Source organism: Arvicola amphibius, chromosome 2 (assembly GCF_903992535.2).
Source record: "Arvicola amphibius chromosome 2, mArvAmp1.2, whole genome shotgun sequence".
Taxonomy (NCBI): domain Eukaryota; kingdom Metazoa; phylum Chordata; class Mammalia; order Rodentia; family Cricetidae; genus Arvicola; species Arvicola amphibius.
The window spans coordinates 133,520,942-133,542,818 of record NC_052048.2 but is presented as its reverse complement, the minus strand read 5'-3'; the positions used below and the strand labels follow the sequence as shown (position 1 = coordinate 133,542,818).

At 37.4% G+C, this 21,877-nt stretch overlaps 1 protein-coding gene across 9 annotated transcripts in view; it reads left to right on the top strand.

Annotated features, from left to right (window-relative positions):
- Window positions 1-21,877, top strand: part of Ncoa1 (nuclear receptor coactivator 1) — a 236,686-nt gene that overhangs the window by 131,254 nt on the left and 83,555 nt on the right. For 6 of the 9 annotated variants that reach the window (XM_038318462.2, XM_038318460.1, XM_038318457.2 and 3 more), the window contains exons 3-7: window positions 4,118-4,276; window positions 9,272-9,377; window positions 15,102-15,268; window positions 18,354-18,451; window positions 21,227-21,404. In XM_038318462.2, coding sequence (XP_038174390.1) covers window positions 9,289-9,377; window positions 15,102-15,268; window positions 18,354-18,451; window positions 21,227-21,404 — 532 coding nt within the window. In that variant the 5' untranslated portion in view covers window positions 4,118-4,276; window positions 9,272-9,288. The remainder of the gene's footprint in view (window positions 1-4,117; window positions 4,277-9,271; window positions 9,378-15,101; window positions 15,269-18,353; window positions 18,452-21,226; window positions 21,405-21,877) is intronic. The other 3 variants (XM_038318461.2, XM_038318465.1, XM_038318466.1) reach the window with 3 other exon arrangements.

The following is a 21,877-nucleotide window of genomic DNA, read 5'->3' as shown; positions in this document are numbered from 1 at the left end:
AATTTTAATATTGATGGGTTTATTTCCATTTTTATTTATATCATTTTCAACTTAAATTTAGGGAACCCAACACTTGTGTCATTATTAATAGAAAAGTTGGCAACGTCATTTCTCATGAAGAAGTTTACAGTCTCTTCCAAGAAAAAATTTTTACACTATTTTTCATGTATCTTCTTTCTTAAAATTTATTTGGTATAAAATTAATAAGAATACTATGGGATCATGTTACAATTATGAAAAATGTTACACTTATGGAAAATGTTACAATTGCCACAAAGTGTTAATGGTTTGTTTGTGACAGTTCACTACTGGATAACAGCATTGTCCATCTAAGCTATTAGTTTGAACTCACTGGGAGTTTTTACTTTATTGGTTTCTGCCCTGTGTTGTTAGTTGTCTGTTGCTGTGGAAAAAATACTATGATGAGAGCTGCTTTTGAGGAGAAAGGGTTTATCTTGGTGTATGGTAACAGAGTCCCCCATAGCTAGAGAGGTGTGGTAACTGGTAGGGACAATGTGGCAGCAGGAACAGGAAGCTGGCTGATCTCATTGTATTCAACACAGAGGGAGCAGAAAGAAAAAACAAGAAAAGGGATCAGGCTATACCCTCAAAGCCCTCCACAGGGCCATACTTCCACCTGCCTATGGTTCGTAACCTTCCCCAGTGGGGACCAATTATAATACACAAGCCTGAGGGAGACATTTCTACTCAAGCTAGAGTAGAAAAACCCACATCAAAAAGTATCCTAAGGAAGATACAAATCATCTTATAACAAAGTTAACCTTGAATCCACACTAACTTATTAAAATAATGTAAAAGACATCGTAGTTTAGAAGTTATTAGTAACATGACTTCTGCAGTACTCAGCGATTAATATACCTGGATTAGAGACTCCACTGTTCTTAGGGGTTGGAATTTCTTTTAATTCCTTACAGAAAAAAAATTAGGCAGCAGTTACTTTTGATAACCATCTCATAAATCAGCTGCTGCTAATGGAAAAGAATCATTTTTTTTTTTTACTGCTTTCTCTAAAAGTCACAGTTCGTAGTGCTTGCTGTATGTACAGAGGCATTGTTTCAACCTGTATCCCTTTCTGGTTAAATTATTGCCCAGACCTGCGGTATTTCATAGCCGTTTATTAAAGTTTTCATTTAACCAATAATTTCACTTATTGTTTGTTTTAAAAAGAATGTCAGAATGGTGAATTTTGAAATTGCAGAGCTAAGATGTTTAAGAACATACGAAATAGGGTTTTAAATGTTACAAAATAAAATAACTAATACTAAAAATAATAAAGTTAGAAATAGCATTCAATACTTAATCCAGGTAGACATGATAGTTTGAGCAGGCATTGAGTATTAAAGTCCCTCTCCAAATCACAGTTAAGACAACACAAACAAAAATAAAATCAGTAAAGAGTTTTTAAAGTCATAAATTAGAGAAAGAGGAAAATAGGAGCAACTGTCAACAAAAATTTTAAGGTAAGAAGCAGCCTAAATACTAATAACTATCATATTAAACCTGAGAAAATCCAGTTTTATGTGAAAATTGCTAAGAACCTGTTAAATCTGTACTGGTGATTCTTCAGGGCACTCAGTATAAGAATTTCATTACTCTGGGAAATGGAGAGGTAGTTAAGTGATCAAGAGGACTGGCTAATCTTCCAGAGGACCCAAGTTCAAATCCCAGCACCCACATGGCAGCTAACAGCTATCTGTAGTACAGTCCTTGGGGATCTAATGCCCTCTCCTGGCCTTGGTGGGCATTTCATACAAGTGATGCACATACATGCAAGCAAAATATCCATTGACATAAAATAAAAATACATTCAAAACTTATTGTGTTACTCTGAAAGTGAAAGCAAAAAAAGAGCCCATGATGGCCTAAAAGCTACTTAAATGTAGCGTTTGATGGCCAGCCCTCCTTTACTCTTTGCCATTGAGCTTCTTTCTTATGGGTCTCTAGTCCTGGTTTCCTAACTATTTCCACTGTGCACTCCTTTTTCTCTGAGATGTTTTTGCATGATCTTAGGTAATAAATAGATAAACAAATCAAACATTTGCTGATAATAAATTAAAATTTTTCTAAAACTATTATTTTTCTAAGACAATTTTATGTAAAATAAATGACATCCAGTTACTAAAGACCAAAGCAGTTTTATTCACTAATGAAATATATATGTTTATTTTTACATAAGGAACTAAAAATTAGGCTGGAGAAATGGCTTAGTAGTTAAAAACAAAGAGCAGAGAACTGGGTTCAATTCCCAGCACCCATATGGCAGCTTATAACCGTCTGTAACTCCAGTTCCAGGTGATCCAACCCTCTTCTAACTTCCACAGGCACTACATATTGCACATATGTACATGCAGGCAAAACACACACATAAAACAAATAAATCTTTAAGAAAAGATTAAATAGAGAATGAAATCCTGGTTGAATGTTTGATACTACATCTTTGGCGGTTTTCAAAATTAATCAATATTTTGATTTTTTTTTTTTTTTTAGTTGTCAGTGCTGAGAAAGCTGCTCCACATAAATATGTAGTACAAAATGGCAAAAGCACATTTAGGACCATTTCAGAAATTAATAGAAATTCTAACCCAATCCCAAGCCAAATTTATTTAATTATATTTTAAAAAATATAATTGAAGGAGCTCAAAAGAGTCGTCAATAGTCCAGAGCATTTGCTGCCCTCCCCAAACAGCAAGTGGCTCACAAGTGATTCACAAATGTCTATAACTGGGGATCAGGCACTATCTTCTGACCTCAGTCGGTACACACACACCGGAGGAGGGTGGGAGGGAATAAAATAAAAATATGTCTTAAAAATTTCAAGCCAACCACTTAAACAGCCATTTTCAAATCAATTTTTTCTAATGCTACTACCAAAACTAACACTAATTTGAGACTTAAATGCTGAAGACTAACAGAAAATACTATCTTCATTTTTCATAATTAAGCAATTATATTCTCTAAGAGCAGAAAGGTTTGTATATTCAGTCCAACTCCATGATTCATAGCATGTGGTGATCTGTAATCTGAAGCATTTCAGGCATCACTTAAGTTAGCATTTGTGGTGTGCAGGCACATGTAGTGCAAAGTGTGCATATTGTGTGTTTAGAACCAAAGCTACAGAGATGTCATGAGATGCAACATGAATGAGCAGTGCCAGAAACATTTCAGACACGTCATGTGTTTAATTTCAAATTAATTTTTGGTCTTTGAATGTACAGCAACCTTTTACTGTTGCCAGAATTTCTGTGGTTCCCACATTAAGTTAGATGAGCCAGATGGAGTTGCTAGCTTCAGTTTAAGAATTTGGAGTGTAGATAATTGTGTCAACCAATTTCAAGTTTTCTGTTAGCTTGGATCTGCATCCACTACTGCCTAAAGCCTATTAGATGTGATTTCTCATCTATAGGTTCAGCCTCCCAGCACTTCAACGGAGTCTTGAAAAAGCTCCCTACAGAGAAAGCCTTCCAAGCATGTGTTCCACCCAGTGTGGCTCCCTTCTTTGAAAAACAGTCAGATCTACAATTTGAGTCTGCTTTGATCACTTTCCAATGTCTTCAAACAGTTACTTTTCTATTTTGTCCACAGTTTATAATTCTTATCTGTGAGCAGATTAGTATAGTACAAGAGGATCTATTATTGTTGGAACCAGAACTCAACTAACTTTAAATATGAAAGCATGCAAACTTTTCCAACAAAAATTTTGAAAGTAAAATGTTAAAATACTTTAAAAATAGGAAGAACATTATATAAGTTAAAATAATGAAATAGCTGAAATTGTGAAAAATTATAATTTATAGGTAATGAAAAGGATGAGCATATAAATGCTGCCAGAAATGATTTTTGAAAGCCTTCTCGATGGATCTCTCCGAAGTTGAGCAGAATGTAATTATGCGTTCCATTAGTGGCAAGCTGTCTGAAATAACATCACCAGGAAGGTCTTTGCCTGTAAATTCAGATCTTCTTCCATTGTGTTATGGAAATATTTTTCCATTTGACTTGAAAATTTGCATTTCTCTCATATTGCTGACCTTTATTATTTCTTAAAGAATAAAATGGCAGTCTAACCTCCCATTTGCTTTTTTCTTCTCACTTATTTTAGTTGTTCGTGTAATTGCCCTTAAATGAGGTGAGAGCAAATCGACTAGAGCCATCTCTGGACAGCATTATACTACTCCGTTCCCTCAGAAGCTGCCCTCTGGAGCACTTGATTTGACTATATCTGCTTTGAGGATTCATTATGAACAAGGAAGTCTCCCAGGTAGGGAAGATTTTAAGAACTTTGTCACTATAAAAGTGTGGAGGGAAAACAATTACTGATTGAGCATTATTTTTTTATGGAAGTATGTTCTTGGTCTGGGAAGCTTCTTGGTTATTGTAAAGTAAGTTCTAATATTTATTCCTAAGTGGAAGTGTTGACAAATAAGCAGTGTGTTTAGAATAAACAGTGAGACTATCAATTGAGCAAACAAGTCTAAAGATCTATAACAGGCAGTACAGTTAACAGCAGCACATTGTACTTAGGACTGGATGATAACTGCTCTTGCAACAGCAAAAATAATGTCTCTGTGAGATTATGGGAATTAATTTGCTTCATAATAATACTAGTTCACTATATATTTGTGTCAGGAAACATCATGACTTAAATGTACACAGTAAATATATAAATGCCTTAACATTTATTATAAAAAACTAAGTAAAGCCGGGCGGTGGTGGCGCACAACTTTAACCCCAGCACTCGGGAGGCAGAGGCAGGCGGATCTCTGTGAGTTCAAGACCAGCCTGGTCTACAAGAGCTAGTTCCAGGACAAGCTCCAAAGCCACAGAGAAACCCTGTCTCGAAAAACCAAAAAAAAAAAAAAAAAAAAAAAAACCTAAGTAAAGGCTCTGAATGAGCTAATGAAGATATAAGGAGTCCAGGAAGTATGTGAGAAGATGCTCAGAATTATAAGCAATTAAGGTAGTATAAATCAAAGCCATAATGAGGTGCCATTTTATACCCACTTGGATAAGGGCTTTTACAGAGAAAAATGCTTTTGACAAGAATATAGAATTGGAATCCTCATATATTTTCACCTTAAATTTAGCATTTTCCCAGAAAGTTAGAGTTACTCTATGGCATAGCAGTTTCATTCCCGGGTATATACTCAAGATAATTAAAGCAAATATATAGAAGCTATGCATAAGCATTCATAAAAATGTTGTTGAAAATACTCAGCAGAGGAAATGACTTAAATGTTCACCAACTGACACATGGATAAACAGAACAGTGTATCTCCAAACAGTGGGATATCATTCAGCCATGAAAGGGCAGTGAATATTCTAAAGTCCCCATTCTTTGTTGCCACATGAGAAATCTTTCATTGGCTGTAAAGAATGTAAGGTGTTTGTCTGAGGACTCTAGTTCTGGAAACATTTCTATATTCAAGTTAGCCGGTGTAGGAGTGCTCCATCATGATTGTTCTTCATACAGAGGATCGGTTTGGGGATCTTTGGCTCTTGTGTGCCACCTTCATCTTGTGTGTTTCTTTCTGTGCTCTTTGTCTGCTGGGCACACTAAGGCACGTTCCTGGAGTTGTTTGTTAGCTAACTGGTGCCAGTTTTTAAAATTATCAGTTCTATGCTCAATCTGAGAGACAAATAACAAATTTTTCTTGTAAAAAAAATTGAATTTAAGAGTATGTATGGTCCTGTATCCTGTGCCATCACCCATTTAGTTTAGTCGGGCACAGTTAACCAGAAATAGATGTAGTTTCTGGTTATGGAAATGACTCTTTAGAAATTGCATGAGACTAGGTATAATTTAGCAACCCTTAAAAACTTTTCACTTGGACAGGTTGTCTTCTAAAAATAATATGCAAATTGGCTTTGTTAGCTGCCCCTAGTTATATTCCCTAACAACCAAATATAAGTCAGTCCACATACAGTAGCACTGAAGTTTGTCCCCATTGGAGGCTTTGTATTACGCTGTGTGTTGTTTTATAAATACAAAACAGTTACTACAGGAATAATACCATCAACAAATTATTGGAGATTCTCCTCTGACTCTTTGAATACTAGTTCTTAGTTTTATAGGGCACCTATATGTCTGTTACCTCCTTCCTTCAGAATAATTCAGCAAATATTTAACTTGGGAATCTTGTCTTAGGCCTATTTTAATAAATACATTTAAATATATTTATTTGTTCTTGTGTGAAAATGAAGTGGCATCTTTATTTCTGTGATACTGGGTTAACCTTACTGATGTTTCTTTGAATCTCCATAATAAATAAATAAATAAATAAATAAGATTATTGTTTTATTAGTTATGATAACATCTTCTTAGCTGATAATCTCCATCTAAGTACTAGTCAGGCTCAGCCCTGCTTAGCTTCCGATAGCAAATGAGCTGGGACATGTTGAGGCTGGGGCGGCTATCCACATAACAGGGATTCAGCTATAGAAGCATGTTAACAAGGGCATTGCTCTTCTCTCGGCTTGTGTGAGCCCTCACCTGGCTTTGCCTTCTGTTGTCCTCTGACTTCATGCTTATTCTTCCAACCCTGGTCCCAGCCACAGTTCATTACTGTGTCTCAAAAGAAAAGAAAAAGTTATGTTCTGCCTTCAGTTTTTTGTTGTCATGCTTCCCCCACCCCGAGCTTCCCCTTCACACCCACAAGGTTGTACATTATTTTAAAAATTTATCATTTACATCCCTCAAAATGAAAAGAAACTATCAAAATAATGATTTTACAAATTGCATTCACAGCTGGGTGTCCAGGGCCTGAAAGAGAGGTTATTATATGCACAGAGCTCAATGAACATTAGATGCTCACTTAAACTGGGCTGCTTCCTACACTCAGGTCAATTTTAAAAATTTAAATTTTTTTAAGTTACCTTTGCTAGAGACATAATCATGTAGCTCAGAATTTTATTTAGAGTTTTACTGAAGATGAAACTAAAATTTGTAGTGATGGAGCTGCAGGCAGGTCTGCTTTTCGTCTCACCCGGCTCCCGCATCGTTAGCTTTACACCCGAAATAACAACACACAAACTGTATTCTTTTAAACACTGCCTGGCCTATTACTCACATCTTGACTAACCCATATTGAATAATCTGTGTAACACCACAAAGTGGTGTCTTACCAGGAAATATTCAGCATGTCTGACCTGGCGGCTGGCTTTGTCGCATCTGGCATCTCTCTCAGGAGAGGCATGGCAGTCTGACTAATTTAGGAGAGGCGTGGCATCTGATGAGCCATCTACCTCACTTCCTTCTTCCTGTTCTGTCTACTCCACCCACCTAAGGGCCGGTCTATCAGATGGGCCAGGCAGTTTCTTTATTAATTATCCAATGAAATCATCAGATAGATAGAAGACACACCTACATCAAAAATTAACATCTATAGTGCATTTTTGAATAAGCAGATTGTATATATTGCATTATTTGTTTCTATATAGATTATATGTTGTCTTAGTTTTTATTTGTTTGAAGGGACACCATGACCACAGCAACTCTTATAAAAAAATTTAATTGGGATGGCTCCCTTACAGTTTCAGAGGTTCAGTTCATTATCAATGTGACAGGGAGCATGGCGGCATGCAAGCAGACATGGTGCTGGAGGAATAGCTAAGAATCCTTCATCTTACTGTAAACAGGAAGTTGACTGAGACACTGGGCAGTATCCTGAGCATAGGAAACCTCAAAGCCTGCCCCCACAGTGACACACTTCCTCTTACATTAATCTGGAATCTTTGAAATATTTGGTTCCAAGCTAGGATCATCATTATATCTAAGACTGAAGAAGGAGACAGCAAGAAATCTCTTAAGAAAGAATTGGCAGCCGGGCGGTGGTGGCACACACCTTTAATCCCAGCACTCGGGAGGCAGAGGCAGACGGATCTCTGTGAGTTCGAGGCCAGTCTGGTCTACAAGAGCTAGTTCCAGGCCAGGCTCTAAAAAAGCTGCAGAGAAACCCTGTCTCAAAAAAAAAAAAAAAAAAGAAAAGAAAAGAAAGAAAGAATTGGCAGGACATGGTGTGGTGGGGTACACCTGTATTCACAGCATTCTGGAGGCAGAAGGTAGAAGGGTTGGGACTTTGAAGCCAACCTGGGTTTTATCGCTAATCTCAGGTCAGCCTGGACTGCATCATAACAAAATCCTATCTAAAGAACTAAAGAATACTTTGAGTATTGGATAATTTCAAAACTATACTTCTAATATGGAGAAATTAGAAATATTTCCTTTTGTCTGCATGATTAAAATTTTAGGGATTGTTTATCTAGTGAGAAGATGGCAATAGTCTGATCTTTAGAAGAGAGTGAGAAAGTGAGTTTTAGAACCAGGGGAGGATTAAGTCTTTGTGAGAGGTTGCCATAGTTTTCACTAGTTTTTAAGTGTTCCCAGCTTGACTGTGGATACGCAGTGCTGTGGTGTTTAGTACCGTAGACGTGAGGAAGCCCCAGCCCTTCCCATCTCATGAGTCTGCTCTCCTCTTTGAGGGTGGATGGAGTAGAACATAATGGTAGTGTTTGGCGCTGTCGGGGGTCCAAAGGAAGTGATGACTCCAAGGGTGGGGCTCTGCGCTCCCTTGGATTCCGCAGAGCAGTGATTGGTGCAGACAGATCAGAAACTGGCACGTGTAAAAACCTGGCTGACATGCTAAGGGATGACTCTGTGTTCTCTGGCATCCATACCAAGATCCTAACGTAGACTAAACACTTGATCTTGGTCACTGGATGGTGTAAACACAAGGTTAGGCATGCGTGGAAAGTAGAATTCAAAATCCAAATTGAGCTTATCACTTAAATTTAATCATAGGCATATTGTTCATTTTTCTATGAGTATAAAATCTCCAGCTTCGTGAGAAAAGTAATTTTAAGCTTTTTTGCAAAGTAATGTCTGAATAATCATTCTGAATCTGAACAATAATAATAAATATTTTTCAGGGTCCTGTTTTTTACATTTACACATGGAAGTGATTTTTCTCTTGGTAAAACATATTTCTACTTAATTATCCTGGAAAAATTTTCATCCTGATTGATTATAACATTTTCATAGGGACTGTTAATTTTATTCACTGATTTAGAAAAGTAAGTATAGCAACAAGTGGTTGGAGTCCCCTGTAATGTTAGATGCTGGTGCTGTCATCACCTAGTCACTGTTTAGGTCTGTGCTGTGGTTCTTTTGTTTAGAAGTAACAGGGGGCTTCCCATGCCAGTATTTGGTTAGAGAGCTCGTGAGAGGTTTATTTTTTATTTTACCCTTATTGTTTAGGTGTGAAGTTTGTCAACATGAGTGGCCTTGGGGACAGTTCATCCGACCCTGCAAACCCAGACTCACATAAGAGAAAAGGATCGCCATGTGACACACTGGCATCAAGGTAAGAGTGCACTTCTGTTTCTGGCAGAGCTTTTGTGCCCTTCCCCCAACACTTTGGAGCTTTGTTCCATCTACTCCACTTTGAGTGGCTGCCTGCTTCTGCTTACTTGAAGCATTCTGTGCCCCTCCCAGTCTACGCAGGCTGCTTCTTCCGTTCAACTTGCATCCTCTTTATTTTCACAACTAACCTATAGGTATATTGTAGATACTGTGTTGATCATTACTTCCTTAAAGGGAGGCTGCTCTTCCTCCTACAACTACTAGATCAGTCCCTCCACACTTTATTGCGTGATTGTTTGGTTTTGTCGTTACACACACACACACACACACACACACACACACACACACACCTCTGCCACCAAGACAGGGTTTCTCTGTGTAGTCCTGGTTGTCCTGGAACTTGCTCTGTAGACCAGGCTGGCCTTTAACACAGAGGTCCACCAGCCTCTACCTTTCAAATGCTGGGATTAAAGGTGTGGACCACCACCATGCGGCTCCCCTTTTTATATATCTGTTTTGTACATATTTATGGCTTTGATTCATAACTACAGGCTGTTGCTAGAGTGTATACTCATTGCATGAATTCTTAGTGTCTTAGCTAGACTGTAGGCTTACCATGTAGCATATATGGTAAGAGATGTTATCTGCTCATTCGCCATTGTATCCCTAGTCACGGTGTAATATGTAGCTTTTAACTAGTAAGGACAATAAATCCTGTCAAATGAATAAATAAGTCTATTGAACACCTTTAACTGCTATCTTCGAAGCTAAGAAGTACATTGTTACAATATTTATTTTTAAAATTACTATTTGTGGCATTAACTACTTGCTGTGTTTTTTTAAAATATGACTACATTGAGAAATTAATGCTAAGGGAATCCTGACAAGTGCCAGGTGAAGAAGAAACCTCCACTCAGGGTAAAAGAATTTTCTCAGCTGACAAGAGAAATGTGTAGATTTTATTCCATTCGGCTTCTAGGAGCTAGATTAAGTTGTTTTCAGTTTCTACACTACTGATATTTTGAACCAGAAAATCGTCTGTTGTGGAGGCCTTCATGTGTGTTGTAGGTGTTTAGCACTGTTGCTGCTTATATACCTAAATGCCAGTCGTGTCTTAGTTGTAATAAAGATTATAAACATTCCCAGATGTTCCCCCAGGGACAAGGAATGCAGAATCTCCCCAACTGATGACACTGATCTCCAGAGAAAGGCTGCAGCAGCCCTTCAGCTGTGGATTGCCTGCTTTTCCTGGAGTAGGGAGACAGAATGGGAGGAATGGAAAGAGAGGGGGGAGGAGAAAATGCTGTAAGGATGTAAAATAAATGAATAAATTTAATTAATAATAAAAAATGCTAGGGCTAGAGGCTGGAAAAAGAAAAGTGACTGACCATTCCTCACAGAACAGTTGTCTTAATTACTCAAGCACACGTGTCCAGATGCGAGGATAAAAGTTTATGCCAAGATATGAACCAGATGTGTGTTGTCAAAGTTAGTGCATTGCTTGTTTCTGCCTATAAATTCAGGGTTTTTTTAAAGGAAAACTTAAGAATAAATAAAATTATTGTTTTTTATGTTTGCTTTCTCGTTTGAGGAAATTTTGAGTATATAAGAGCAGAGACTTAAAAAGCTACGTATAACAACCATATAAAATTGATACTATGTTCCTATATTAATATTTTGTTAGTTATATTTGTATTTTTTTCATAATTTCTTTGTTGTTGTTGTTTTGTGCAGGGTTTCATTCTGTAGTCCATACTAGCCTTGAACTTGGATCAGTCCTCCTACATCAACTTGGGGAGCTGGGATTCTAGGCATGCACAACATGCTCATATTGTGTTTTCCAATTGATAGTTATTAATTTTTATGAATTTTAATGGGTATGGGCATCAGTAACATTTCTGCCTATTGTGCTGAACAATCCCTGTTTTTTTAATCATTTATTTGTAAATTACCTTTGTGTATGTGTGTCTGTACATGATAACATCATTACAAATACCAAAATTTTTATTTATTCTTTTTCTCCTCTTTGAATGTTTTGAGATAATTATCTTTATGTTTGCTTAAAAGATATTTGAAAGCACTTACTCCTTCAGGCTTATATGTATGGGCTTCAGTTTTAATAACACATTATCTTTGATATGGAAAATCAGAAATTTATTAGTTTGAAACTGCTTATGTATTAATGCCACCTTGCAATGCTTCCTTTGGTCTTATTATTATATGCTGTCTTCCCGAACAGACTGTGAGCTCATTAATCATAAAGAGCATCTGTTAGGCCTCACAAGGTATTGCCAGCCATGCAGCCAAGCCAAACATGACTGTCTAAAGAGCCCTAGACAGAGTGACTTCTCTGTTACAGGTTCCCGTGCTCAGGTAGCTTGTATCTCTCCAACCCCTCATTTGTTCTGAGAAAATGAAGATTAAAATGCTGGTTTTAAATTGTGGCTATCTATGCTTTATCTTTCCTTAGCGTTTCCAGCTTAACTCAACAGTGTGTATTAAATGCTAACTGTTTAGCAAGAGCCATCTGTATGCTATTGTAAGGATGTAAATGAAGTGAGAGACAGGTCTTCTATCTTCAAGGAACTTGCAGATCTGACCATGCCACTAATTCTTAAATCCTTTGGGTTTCCTATTCTTTTTTTTTTTTTTTTTTTTTTTTTTTTTTTTTTTTTTTTTTTTTTTGGTTTTTCAAGACAGGGTTTCTCTGCAGCTTTGTTAGAGCCTGTCCTGGACCTAGCTCTTGTAGACCATGCTGGCCTCGAACTCACAGAGATCCGCCTGCCTCTGCCTGGGTTTCCTATTTTCTAAAAATAAATAAATAAATAAATCATTCTAATTAAAGTCATTCTAGATGGCATTTATTGAGCTAATAGTACATGCCAAAAACTTAGCAATTCATTTTCATGCCTTATGTTTTTAATCCTCACAAACCCTAGGAGGTCATTTATGTCATTATCCAAGTGGTCAGACAAGGAGATTGAAGCAGAAATGTTAAATTGCTGTCCCTTGTCTGAGATTGGATAGCTAGTCAGTGACCAGACAGGTGACATTGCTGATCTGGCCTACACTTCCTCCTATCCATATACCTCTGTGGTTTGGCCATACTCTTCTATTGTGTGTAGGTTTTGAATTTCATATTTCCACACTCCTTTATACAGTTGATAAAGCCAAGTTAGCTTTCTAGAAAATAAGATCTCCCTACCTCTAACTTGTGCTGTTATTTCTCTGGGATGAAATACCATTTCTGTGTATTTCTATAGTATTGTGGTTTTGTCACCAAGTATAACAAAGGTCTGATTCCTTTTTACTTCCTTTCAAGTGGGAGCTATATATAATTTACTCCAGGGTGCGTTGGAAATATCACATAATTATCTGTCATATGATAAATTTAGGAATGTTTATTGAGTTTGATAGTACATTAACTAAGGAAAGATACAGCAGTCAGTCCTTCCATATCCATAGTATTAAAAGTATTCTGGAAAAAAATGACACCTGAACCAAACATGTGTTGATGTTTTTGTATGGTGTTATTGCCTAAATATAGGATGACAACTAATTATGCAGCATTTGCATTGCATTAGGTATTGTAAATAATACAGAGATGATTTTAAGCATGACGAAAAATTTCCATAGGGTATGCAACTAATATGCCATTTTATAAAGGGTTTGCAAATGCCCAGATTTGGTATCCACAGGAATCCTGAAACTGGCACCATATAAGATTGTGAGTCTAACTGTAATCATGAAAATTTAGCTCAGGATAGCATTAACTAGTGTGTCTGCCACATGCAAGGTAATAAAGGGATTTAGCAAATGAAGATGTTGCTGCAAAGTAGTAAGGAAAGCCTTTTCCCTTTAAGATAGAGTTTCTGTGTCCTCTATTCCTTCAGTTTTAACTCTGAGCATGTCTGCTGTCTTTTTTTTTCTATGTAGTTACTGACTGCTTCATTTAAAGGTGATTTTTATTTCCCCGCTCTGAAATTTGTCATTTTATTGACATCTGTTATTCCTCACTATATATAGCTTCTTATTCCATCTTTCTGTATTGGGACACTTTTCTTTTACTATGTAATGGCTTCAGGCATTTCAGTATTATTCAAAACTTAATGGCAAAAACATGTTTGGTGACTGACCATGGAAGTACATACCTATAATCCCAGCAACCTCAAGGTAGATGGAGGTTGATCACCAGTTCAAGAATAGCCTGGACTGCATAGTAAGACTTTGTCTCAACACAAACCAACAAATGGGAAGTATCAGGAGAGAGGGGGTTTCACCAAGTAAGTCTAAATTGCTCACTCCCTAATTTAAATTGAAATTTAAACCTGTTAAGTTTAAACAGTTCCTGCTCAATACTGAATCTACTAAATGTGTCTGTTATCTGTGAGGTTCTCTAAGGTAAAATCACATGTCCTCAAATACTATCATGTTACAGATAAATCCTTGTGAATATGAAAATATGTTCCTCATTTTATTCATGCCTTGCTTCAGTGCCTCAGAGTGAAGTTTGTCGAGATGCCTTGCTGTGTTCTGTTTAAGTTATTAAGATAGATTTTCTACTAAGCAAAATGGAAGTAATTCCTCAGTAATGAAAGATTTAACAGATAAAGACAGAATGTGTGTTTGCTAGAGTTTTACATTTGATTATGTTTGGGGATATGTACCATTTGAGTACTTTGTTTTATAGCAAATGTAGTAAGTTAGCTGACTGTGTTCCTCTAGCGCACTGTGTGCTAGAATAAGTGCTTTTCTTTTTAAAATCTTCCCAATCCTTAAGAAAAGTAAAGGGTATTTAACTGTTGTTTATTGTAAGGTTTTTAGCAACTGGCTTCTCTCTCTTCTCACCTTTTTCCTACCACTTTTATGTGCAGCCAAATGATTTTAACTGCTGTTTGTAAAACAAAGCTTGTCATGAACGGGCTTTCCTCTTTTATTTGGATAATTGAAAGTTTTAGAGTAATATTTTACCATCTTTGAATGCATTACAGAAAGCAAGTTTCTGCTGTCTTGGTGAAATAAATTAGGGGTAAAGAATGAAAAGAAAAATGGACAGTAATTCTTCCATATATTCAGCAGACTGTTTAAAGTGTTGTCTGTCTAACATTACCCTCTGTTCTTTCTGTTCGCTTTAAGGTGGTCATGTCTGGTTTTGTTCAGAGCTGACAAGAACTATGTGTAGCTTTTGTTTTCTGTTATATCTAAAAAAAAAAGCTATACACCATTGTTCTCTAGTATTTGCTTTTTAGATTGTACTTTGGATCAGTTCTTTTTTTCATAAAGAGCAACTAATGTTCCTATTGAGAGTAAGAATGAAGACCTTATCAGGTTCCTCATTACAATTCGTTCATCTGAATTACTTGAAAATTCACATTCTGTTTCAAACATACAGTAGCCACAAGTATAAGGAGTAGACTTGCTCTCTGTCTGGTTCCTTTAATATCTGGTCGCCATTTGTTATTTGAAAGGTTTATACATCACTGACAAAACCTGTCATAAATCATTCTCTTTATTATATTTTAGCCAGAGTTATTTTGTATACTTGAGTATTTTGCAGTGTCTGAGTTTTAGATTTGATTTTAATTTGATTTTTAAATCTGGTTTTATATTTTAAGTAAAAACAAGATTTCCTTCAAATGTGTGAAAATTAATATCTTTGGTCAGAGAAGGAAATAACATGTTATAAATGCGTGCTAACCAGATTGTTTTTTTGTGTGTGCAACAGTACTGAGAAGAGGCGCAGGGAGCAAGAAAATAAGTATTTAGAAGAACTAGCTGAATTACTATCTGCCAACATCAGTGACATTGACAGCTTGAGTGTAAAACCAGATAAATGCAAGATTTTGAAGAAAACAGTAGATCAGATACAGCTAATGAAGAGAATGGAGCAAGGTAAAAATAAAAGGCCATGTTCTTAGTTGTTATGGTATTGTGACGTATCATCCAACTCTTCCATTATTAAGAACCCTCATTGCTTCATAATTTTATTAGAGAAATATTTTTGTTTAGATAAAATTTTTTATTGAGCCAAACAGCCTTTCTTGGTATTATAAAATGGCTCACTAAATTAACTTGAATACTAGTGAAGTAATTAGCCTGGGAGGTTTTGGAGTCCTGTATTATAGGGCATTGAAGCTGGAGACACAAGTTATGGGGTGGGACCTGAGGCCCTGGCATAGAGCTAATATACAGTAATTCCTTGATGAAAGTCTCTCTGATTTGTCTAAGGAAGCTTGCCTCTCTCTGACTGAGCTTGCAATGGGGGAAATAGTCCTCTGGGGTGGAAAAACCCATTAAATTTTTTGAGGTTCATATTTATAGCACCCATACTTACTGGGAACCCTACACCACTAATCTCCTGGGTTGCCTACCAGAAACAAAGGTAAAGCCCTTTGGGAGAATACTTCTACTCACGGAGTGCTCTAGTCTTTTCAGCGAGTGTGCTGAGGAAATCATCTGTGATGAGTAGGAGCACAAACCCAAGCCTTCACATTAACAGCAATGTGAGGAGTCTACAGACAACTGCTATTTAAAACAGCGCAAATTCCATGACTTAAAGATTAGAAACTGCAGAGCTGTCCAGGGACAGCTGATTTAGCAAAGAGGAGAAAGTGTGCTAGAATCCTGCAGACACCAGCCCTCTCTTACATCTGAGGCTAGAGATGATGGGATTCTTCTGAGGAAACTGATGCAGTCCCAGGGAAGAGATATTCAGGGGTGACCCATGTGAAAACTCAGCTCCTCACTATTTCCAGTTCCTTGTGGATGTCACAGGCATCTTAGAATAGCCAGCGGTTACCCAAAAAAAAAAAAAAAAAAAAAAAAAAAAAAAAAAAAAAAAAAAAGCAGAAAGAAAGGAAATACAGGGGAAGCAGAGATGTGAGGGGACAGCAACAAAACGAAGATGCCAGTCACTTGGGCAGAGGAGACATTGCATTGAACAGCAGGAGCTTTTAGAAGTTAAAATCAGATGCTCAGAAAAATCTTCAGCACATTACTGTGTTTCTTTCCTTTGCCTGTTCATGCTTCCTGCCCCAGCCACTGCAGGCAGCACCCATCAGGTGCCCAGGCTCACTCCTCCCTCCCTAGACACCCGCTGTGTGTGCCACTCTCACCCCTTCCATGGCTTTTCTCAAATACCTTCTCATTTGACAGTGTTCCCAACAGCTTTATATAAAAAATTTAAGTACACCTTTCTTGGTTTCTTTTTCCCACAATACGTTTTACATCTGCCATATAAGTTAATTTTAAGTAATCCCTTAGAAAATAAATTTGACAAGTAAAACAAATAAAAGGAAAAGATAAGAAATTTCTAGGGTTAGTTTAAGACTAGATAGAAGACATTAAATGCCAAGATGGATAAAAAAATTAAAAATAACAAATTAAAAACCCTTTCTTGAAAGTAGAAGGATTTGGTTTGGGCTAGAAACCACTCCTGTAGCTGGACATGGTGGATGGAGCACAGCTGTAACCCTAGCACTTGGGATGTTGAGGCAGGAGGAGAACCCCAAGTCTAACTGGGCCTGTGCTATATAGGAGGACCCTGTCTCAACAAGGGGGGGGAAGCTAGGGGAAGAAGAAGGGAGGTTGGGGCGGGACACACACACTCATACGGGCCCAGCACAGTTAGTAGAGTGCTCATACCCGTGCACAATTAGGTGACGTTAAAACGCCAAGGAGAAAAACCAGAGAGAGGTCTCAAGTACAATGGATTGCTTTCAGAATGAGTTCTAAGTAACACTGAAAACAAGACTTCTAGACCTGTAATTCTGTGTTCATGACAGAATTATGAATGGAAAACAGGGATCTTCTGTTATCCCTTTTTCAAACACTGCCATTGGAGCCTTAGTAGTAATCTAAGAAACAGAGATATAGGCTCTTAACTCAGGGAAACTGGAATCTGAACACAGAAGGACAGGGAAAGGAGACACAGACAATATTGTTGTGTAGACACCTAGCAAAACGTGAGAAACAGTTGCAATTGGAGCACATGGAGAGGGTTCTAGAAGAAATGCTGCTGGGGTCTGATATCTGGCCAAGTAGAGAAGGATTTTCATTATTGGGTTTGGGTTTGGTTGTGTGGCTGTTGTTAGATTGGGGGGAGGGTGTTGTTTTGTTCTGTTTTGGGACAGGGTCTCACTGTGTAGCTCTGCCTGGCCTGGAACTCTATTTAGAACAAGCTGACTTCAAACTCACAGAGGTCTGTCTACCTGCCACTCTCTCCCCAGTGCTAGTACCAAAAGTGTGTGCCATCATACCTGGCCAGAGAAATTTTTAAGCTCAGGAGGGGTGTTTAGGAATGACTTAAATGGCATAGAAATTTTGAAAACTTTAAACTATACACAAAATATAATATATAAAATTATACAGTAAAATAGATAATATGCAAAATATAAAATACATCTGGATTTACTAGTAAAATATATTTATAACCATCATTATGGAGATATTAGATGTTGATTAATATAAAAATGTAAAGACATATCCTGAGAGGATTGTAGAAGGCATAAATGAAATGACTTGAACAAAATGCAGTGTCTTGAACAGAATAATATAGGTAGGTGTCAAGGATTCAGACTCCCCCTGTGGATTTTGCTGCCATTTCTAGGCTATTTCCATCACATGTAATAAATATGGCCGACTTGTCTGCATCCTGCTGGCCAGATTAGGGTAGAGGAAGACAGACAGGACGGCCTCTTTTTTTCTACAGACAGGACCCAGAACTGCCTGTCACTTCTGTTCCCATTCCTTAGGCCATTACCTGACACATCATTATTCCCATCTTCGGTTTTCCCTAAAATTTTAAATGCTTTTCTTTCACATATAGTAATATACATGAACTTAATGAATCTTTAAATTATTATAATTTGCTTTAAAAAATCTTCCTTGTATCAATAGTATAAATCTGTCTTCTTAACTGCTCTGATTATAATGAGCTCTCTTTGGATGTATAGTTTTTAAAGTTTTATTGTTGCAGAGAAATCAACAACTGACGATGATGTGCAGAAGTCTGACATCTCATCCAGCAGTCAAGGGGTGATAGAAAAGGAGTCACTAGGCCCTCTTCTTTTGGAGGTAAGTGTCCTCCCTGGCCCCCTAATGCAGATCTCTGTCTTTACCAATTTAATTTTTCTTTTCTTCATTTGATGTCATACATCCAATTAATAAAATATGAAACAAAATTTTTCTTTAAACTTTTAAAATAGGATTTTATTATAAAGACTGCTTCATGGTTTGTATTAGCCTCTGCTGCTGGATGTTGAATATAGACACTTTGTTTCCAAGTTCATCACCTTAATAAACATTTTCCCTCATATGTGAATATTTAAAAGCACTTATCTGTGTGTACATGCACATGCTTTTTCTCGTGAAAACAAATTGTCTATGTATTTATCAAAATATATGCAAACTAAATATTTTCCTTGTCCTTTCTCAAATCCTTCTTTCTGGAGGAGGCGGGTCTCCCTAACAGACTTGTACACATTTGCACTTATGGTTTAATTACCATAGAGTGCACGTTTTTATATGAAACAAATAGTGTTGCCATCTTAAAGACTTTACTCAAGGAATCTTTACCCCCACTGCAGGATTCTTATTTTGTCTTTAACCTTTGTAAATTCTTCCATTGTTTTTCCTGTGTGGGTACTGTAAAAATATTGGGAATTATGTATTTTATTCTGAAACCCTTGTCACATGACCTTAAGTGGCTATCTCGTTTAAAGCCAGGGGTCTGCAAGAAGTCTTGCCCAATATGGGCCCTGCTGTGAGACCAAAGTGGTTCTTAGAAAGTGGCATCCTGGGCAGATGGGAACGCTCTCAGGTTGATGGTGGTGAACTTAATGGACAAGCGTCTATTTGTTATCAGCTTTGTATGCAGCACGTCATAAGGTCAGCTGTCAGGAGACTCCTCCCCAGGAACACATGTGAGGGAAATTTGTAGAAGAATAATGATAACAAATTGTCTTCATCAGGCACAGTTTAGAAAATAGGAATGTTTGTATATTCGTATTCATAATGCCAGTCCCAAAAACATTCCCTGAATTACTGTCATTTTTTAAGGTTGGGATTGTGGCACATCTTCATCAGTTGAAGGATATTTAGGCTGTTTCCATTTCTTTTTAACTCTTGTGACTACAGCAGCAATGAGTAGGCTGAGCAAATATCTATAGAATAAGATGTTGGATCCTTTGGGTATATGCCAAGGAGTGGTACAGCTGGGTCATATGGTAGATCTATTTAGTTTTTTTGAGAATTTTCCACACTGATTTCCATAGTGGCTGCCCCACTTTGAAATCCCAGCAAGAGTGCATAAGGGCTTCCCTTCCCCTTCCAGCATTTGTTGACCATTGTTTTTTTTACTCTTAGTCATTCTGATTGGGGTAAGGTGAAACCTCAAAGTTGTTTTCATTTGCATTTCCCTCATTTTATTTCTCCTTTTGAGAACTCATTTGAATCTATAGCCCATTTTTTAATGGGGTTGTTTGGTTTGTATATTCTGTAACAAGTTAATTGCATCATTTTCAAATAGCTAAGAAGATTCCAAATAAACAAGATGATACTGTCAACTTCTGTAATCTAGATCTTCCCTAGAAATTTGGAACTGTCTGGACTTCGTGAAGGACCATCATGTTATATGTTTATTAGAGTTGATTTCTTCCATATGTTTTCTATTGCAATCTAAAGGTTCTAACAATTTTTCTGCCTCTAGAAATATTCTGTGCCCCTAGGGGTACATATATCTCCTCTTGGAGCAGCTCTCTATACATAGGAGGCCCTGGGAATTTGGCTTCTGTCCATTCCACTAACTTCTTTGCTACCCGTAGGCCTCACTGTTCTTCTTACTCCTCTGCTCCACACTACTTTTGCCTTGCCATGTGCTCCTCTCTTCCTCCAGTGACTTTCCCTGAGCGCTCTTCCCCTCCTTCGCTATGCTAGCTCTCCCAGAGTTGGGGAGGCTTTGAAAGGTGCTTCTCGTCACCCCCACCACTCCCAAATGAGGCATCCTGTCTGTGTTCAGTGTTTCATGTATATGTGACAACACATTGATCTCTAGTACTTTATTATGTGTGTCCTCTCATTCTTCCACAGGTTCCTCACAGGCAAAGGCCCAGTATTTACCAACATAGTGCAGAGACTTTTTTCAAAACTGAATAAGTCACTTACTTCACATTTGCTACTATAAAAATAATTTCTAGAACTGTAGGGACTGTTTAGTAGGAAAGAGCATATAACTGCTTTTGCGAGAGACCCAGGTTTGATTTCTAGCACCCATGTCAGGCAGGTAGCTCACAACAACCCATAACTTTAGCTATCCAGGGTATCTAATGTCTCTGGCCTCCAACAGTATCTGCACTCATGTGCACAAAACCATACATACACACATGTATACATTATTAAAAATAATAAAAATAAATATTTGGATGAAATTATTTCTGAGAAAAAAGGTTGATATTTTTCATTCATACCTACTGGAATCTTTAGTATAAAGCCCATTTGAAAAATCATTACCTCCCTCCACAAAGAAGCAGTCTACTTTTTTAATGTGATATATATTTATTTCTAATATCTTTTGTGTGGGGGGGGGTTCAAGACAGGGTTTCTCTGTAGCTTTGGAGCCTGTCCTGGAACTAGCTCTTGTAGACCCAGCTGGCCTCGAACTCACAGAGATCCGCCTGCCTCTGCCTCCCGAGTGCTGGGATTAAAGGCGTGCACCACCACTTCCCAGCTCTTATATCTTTTTAATAGAAAAATGTGTTTCCTTTTATCTTTTAGCATCCCAGTGTTTTTAATCAGTGTCTTCATGTCTTAATCCTTTTCTTTTTCTTCCTTCCCCCCCTCCTGGCTTTGCAGGCTTTAGATGGATTTTTCTTTGTTGTGAACTGTGAAGGAAGAATTGTATTTGTGTCAGAAAATGTGACCAGCTATTTGGGATACAATCAGGAGGAATTAATGAATACCAGCGTCTACAGCATACTGCACGTGGGAGATCATGCAGAATTTGTCAAGAATCTGCTACCAAAATCACTAGGTAGAAAGAAAGTAACTTTTTATTTCTAATACTTAGTATTATAATATATACAATTTAATAGTGTAAAATAATATACTTAAAGTATTTCTACAGCTTCAGATATATCAATAGCTCATAAGAATCCGTATCATCAGTGTACTGCCATGTGATGTAACAGTATGGGAGACAGCATGGTTAAGTTACCTTACTGCAAGAAGATTCTACTTAAAGTTCATTTTGTTTTCAGTTTTGATTATATGCAGAAAAGGAGAGCCCTTCTTACTGCCCTGCTCTCAGAATAAAGACAGGAGGAAGAGAAGGGTCAGGAGGGGTATGCTGCTGTATTTTATACTTCCAAAATGTAAGCATTTGGAATATAAGTTTTTCTCAACTCCTTAGTCCAACTATGACTGGATGGCTTGCACACTGTGGAGAAGCCCAGCTGAGAGGATGAACGGCCTTATCTCCAGCTGCTGTTTCACCTGCTAAAATGT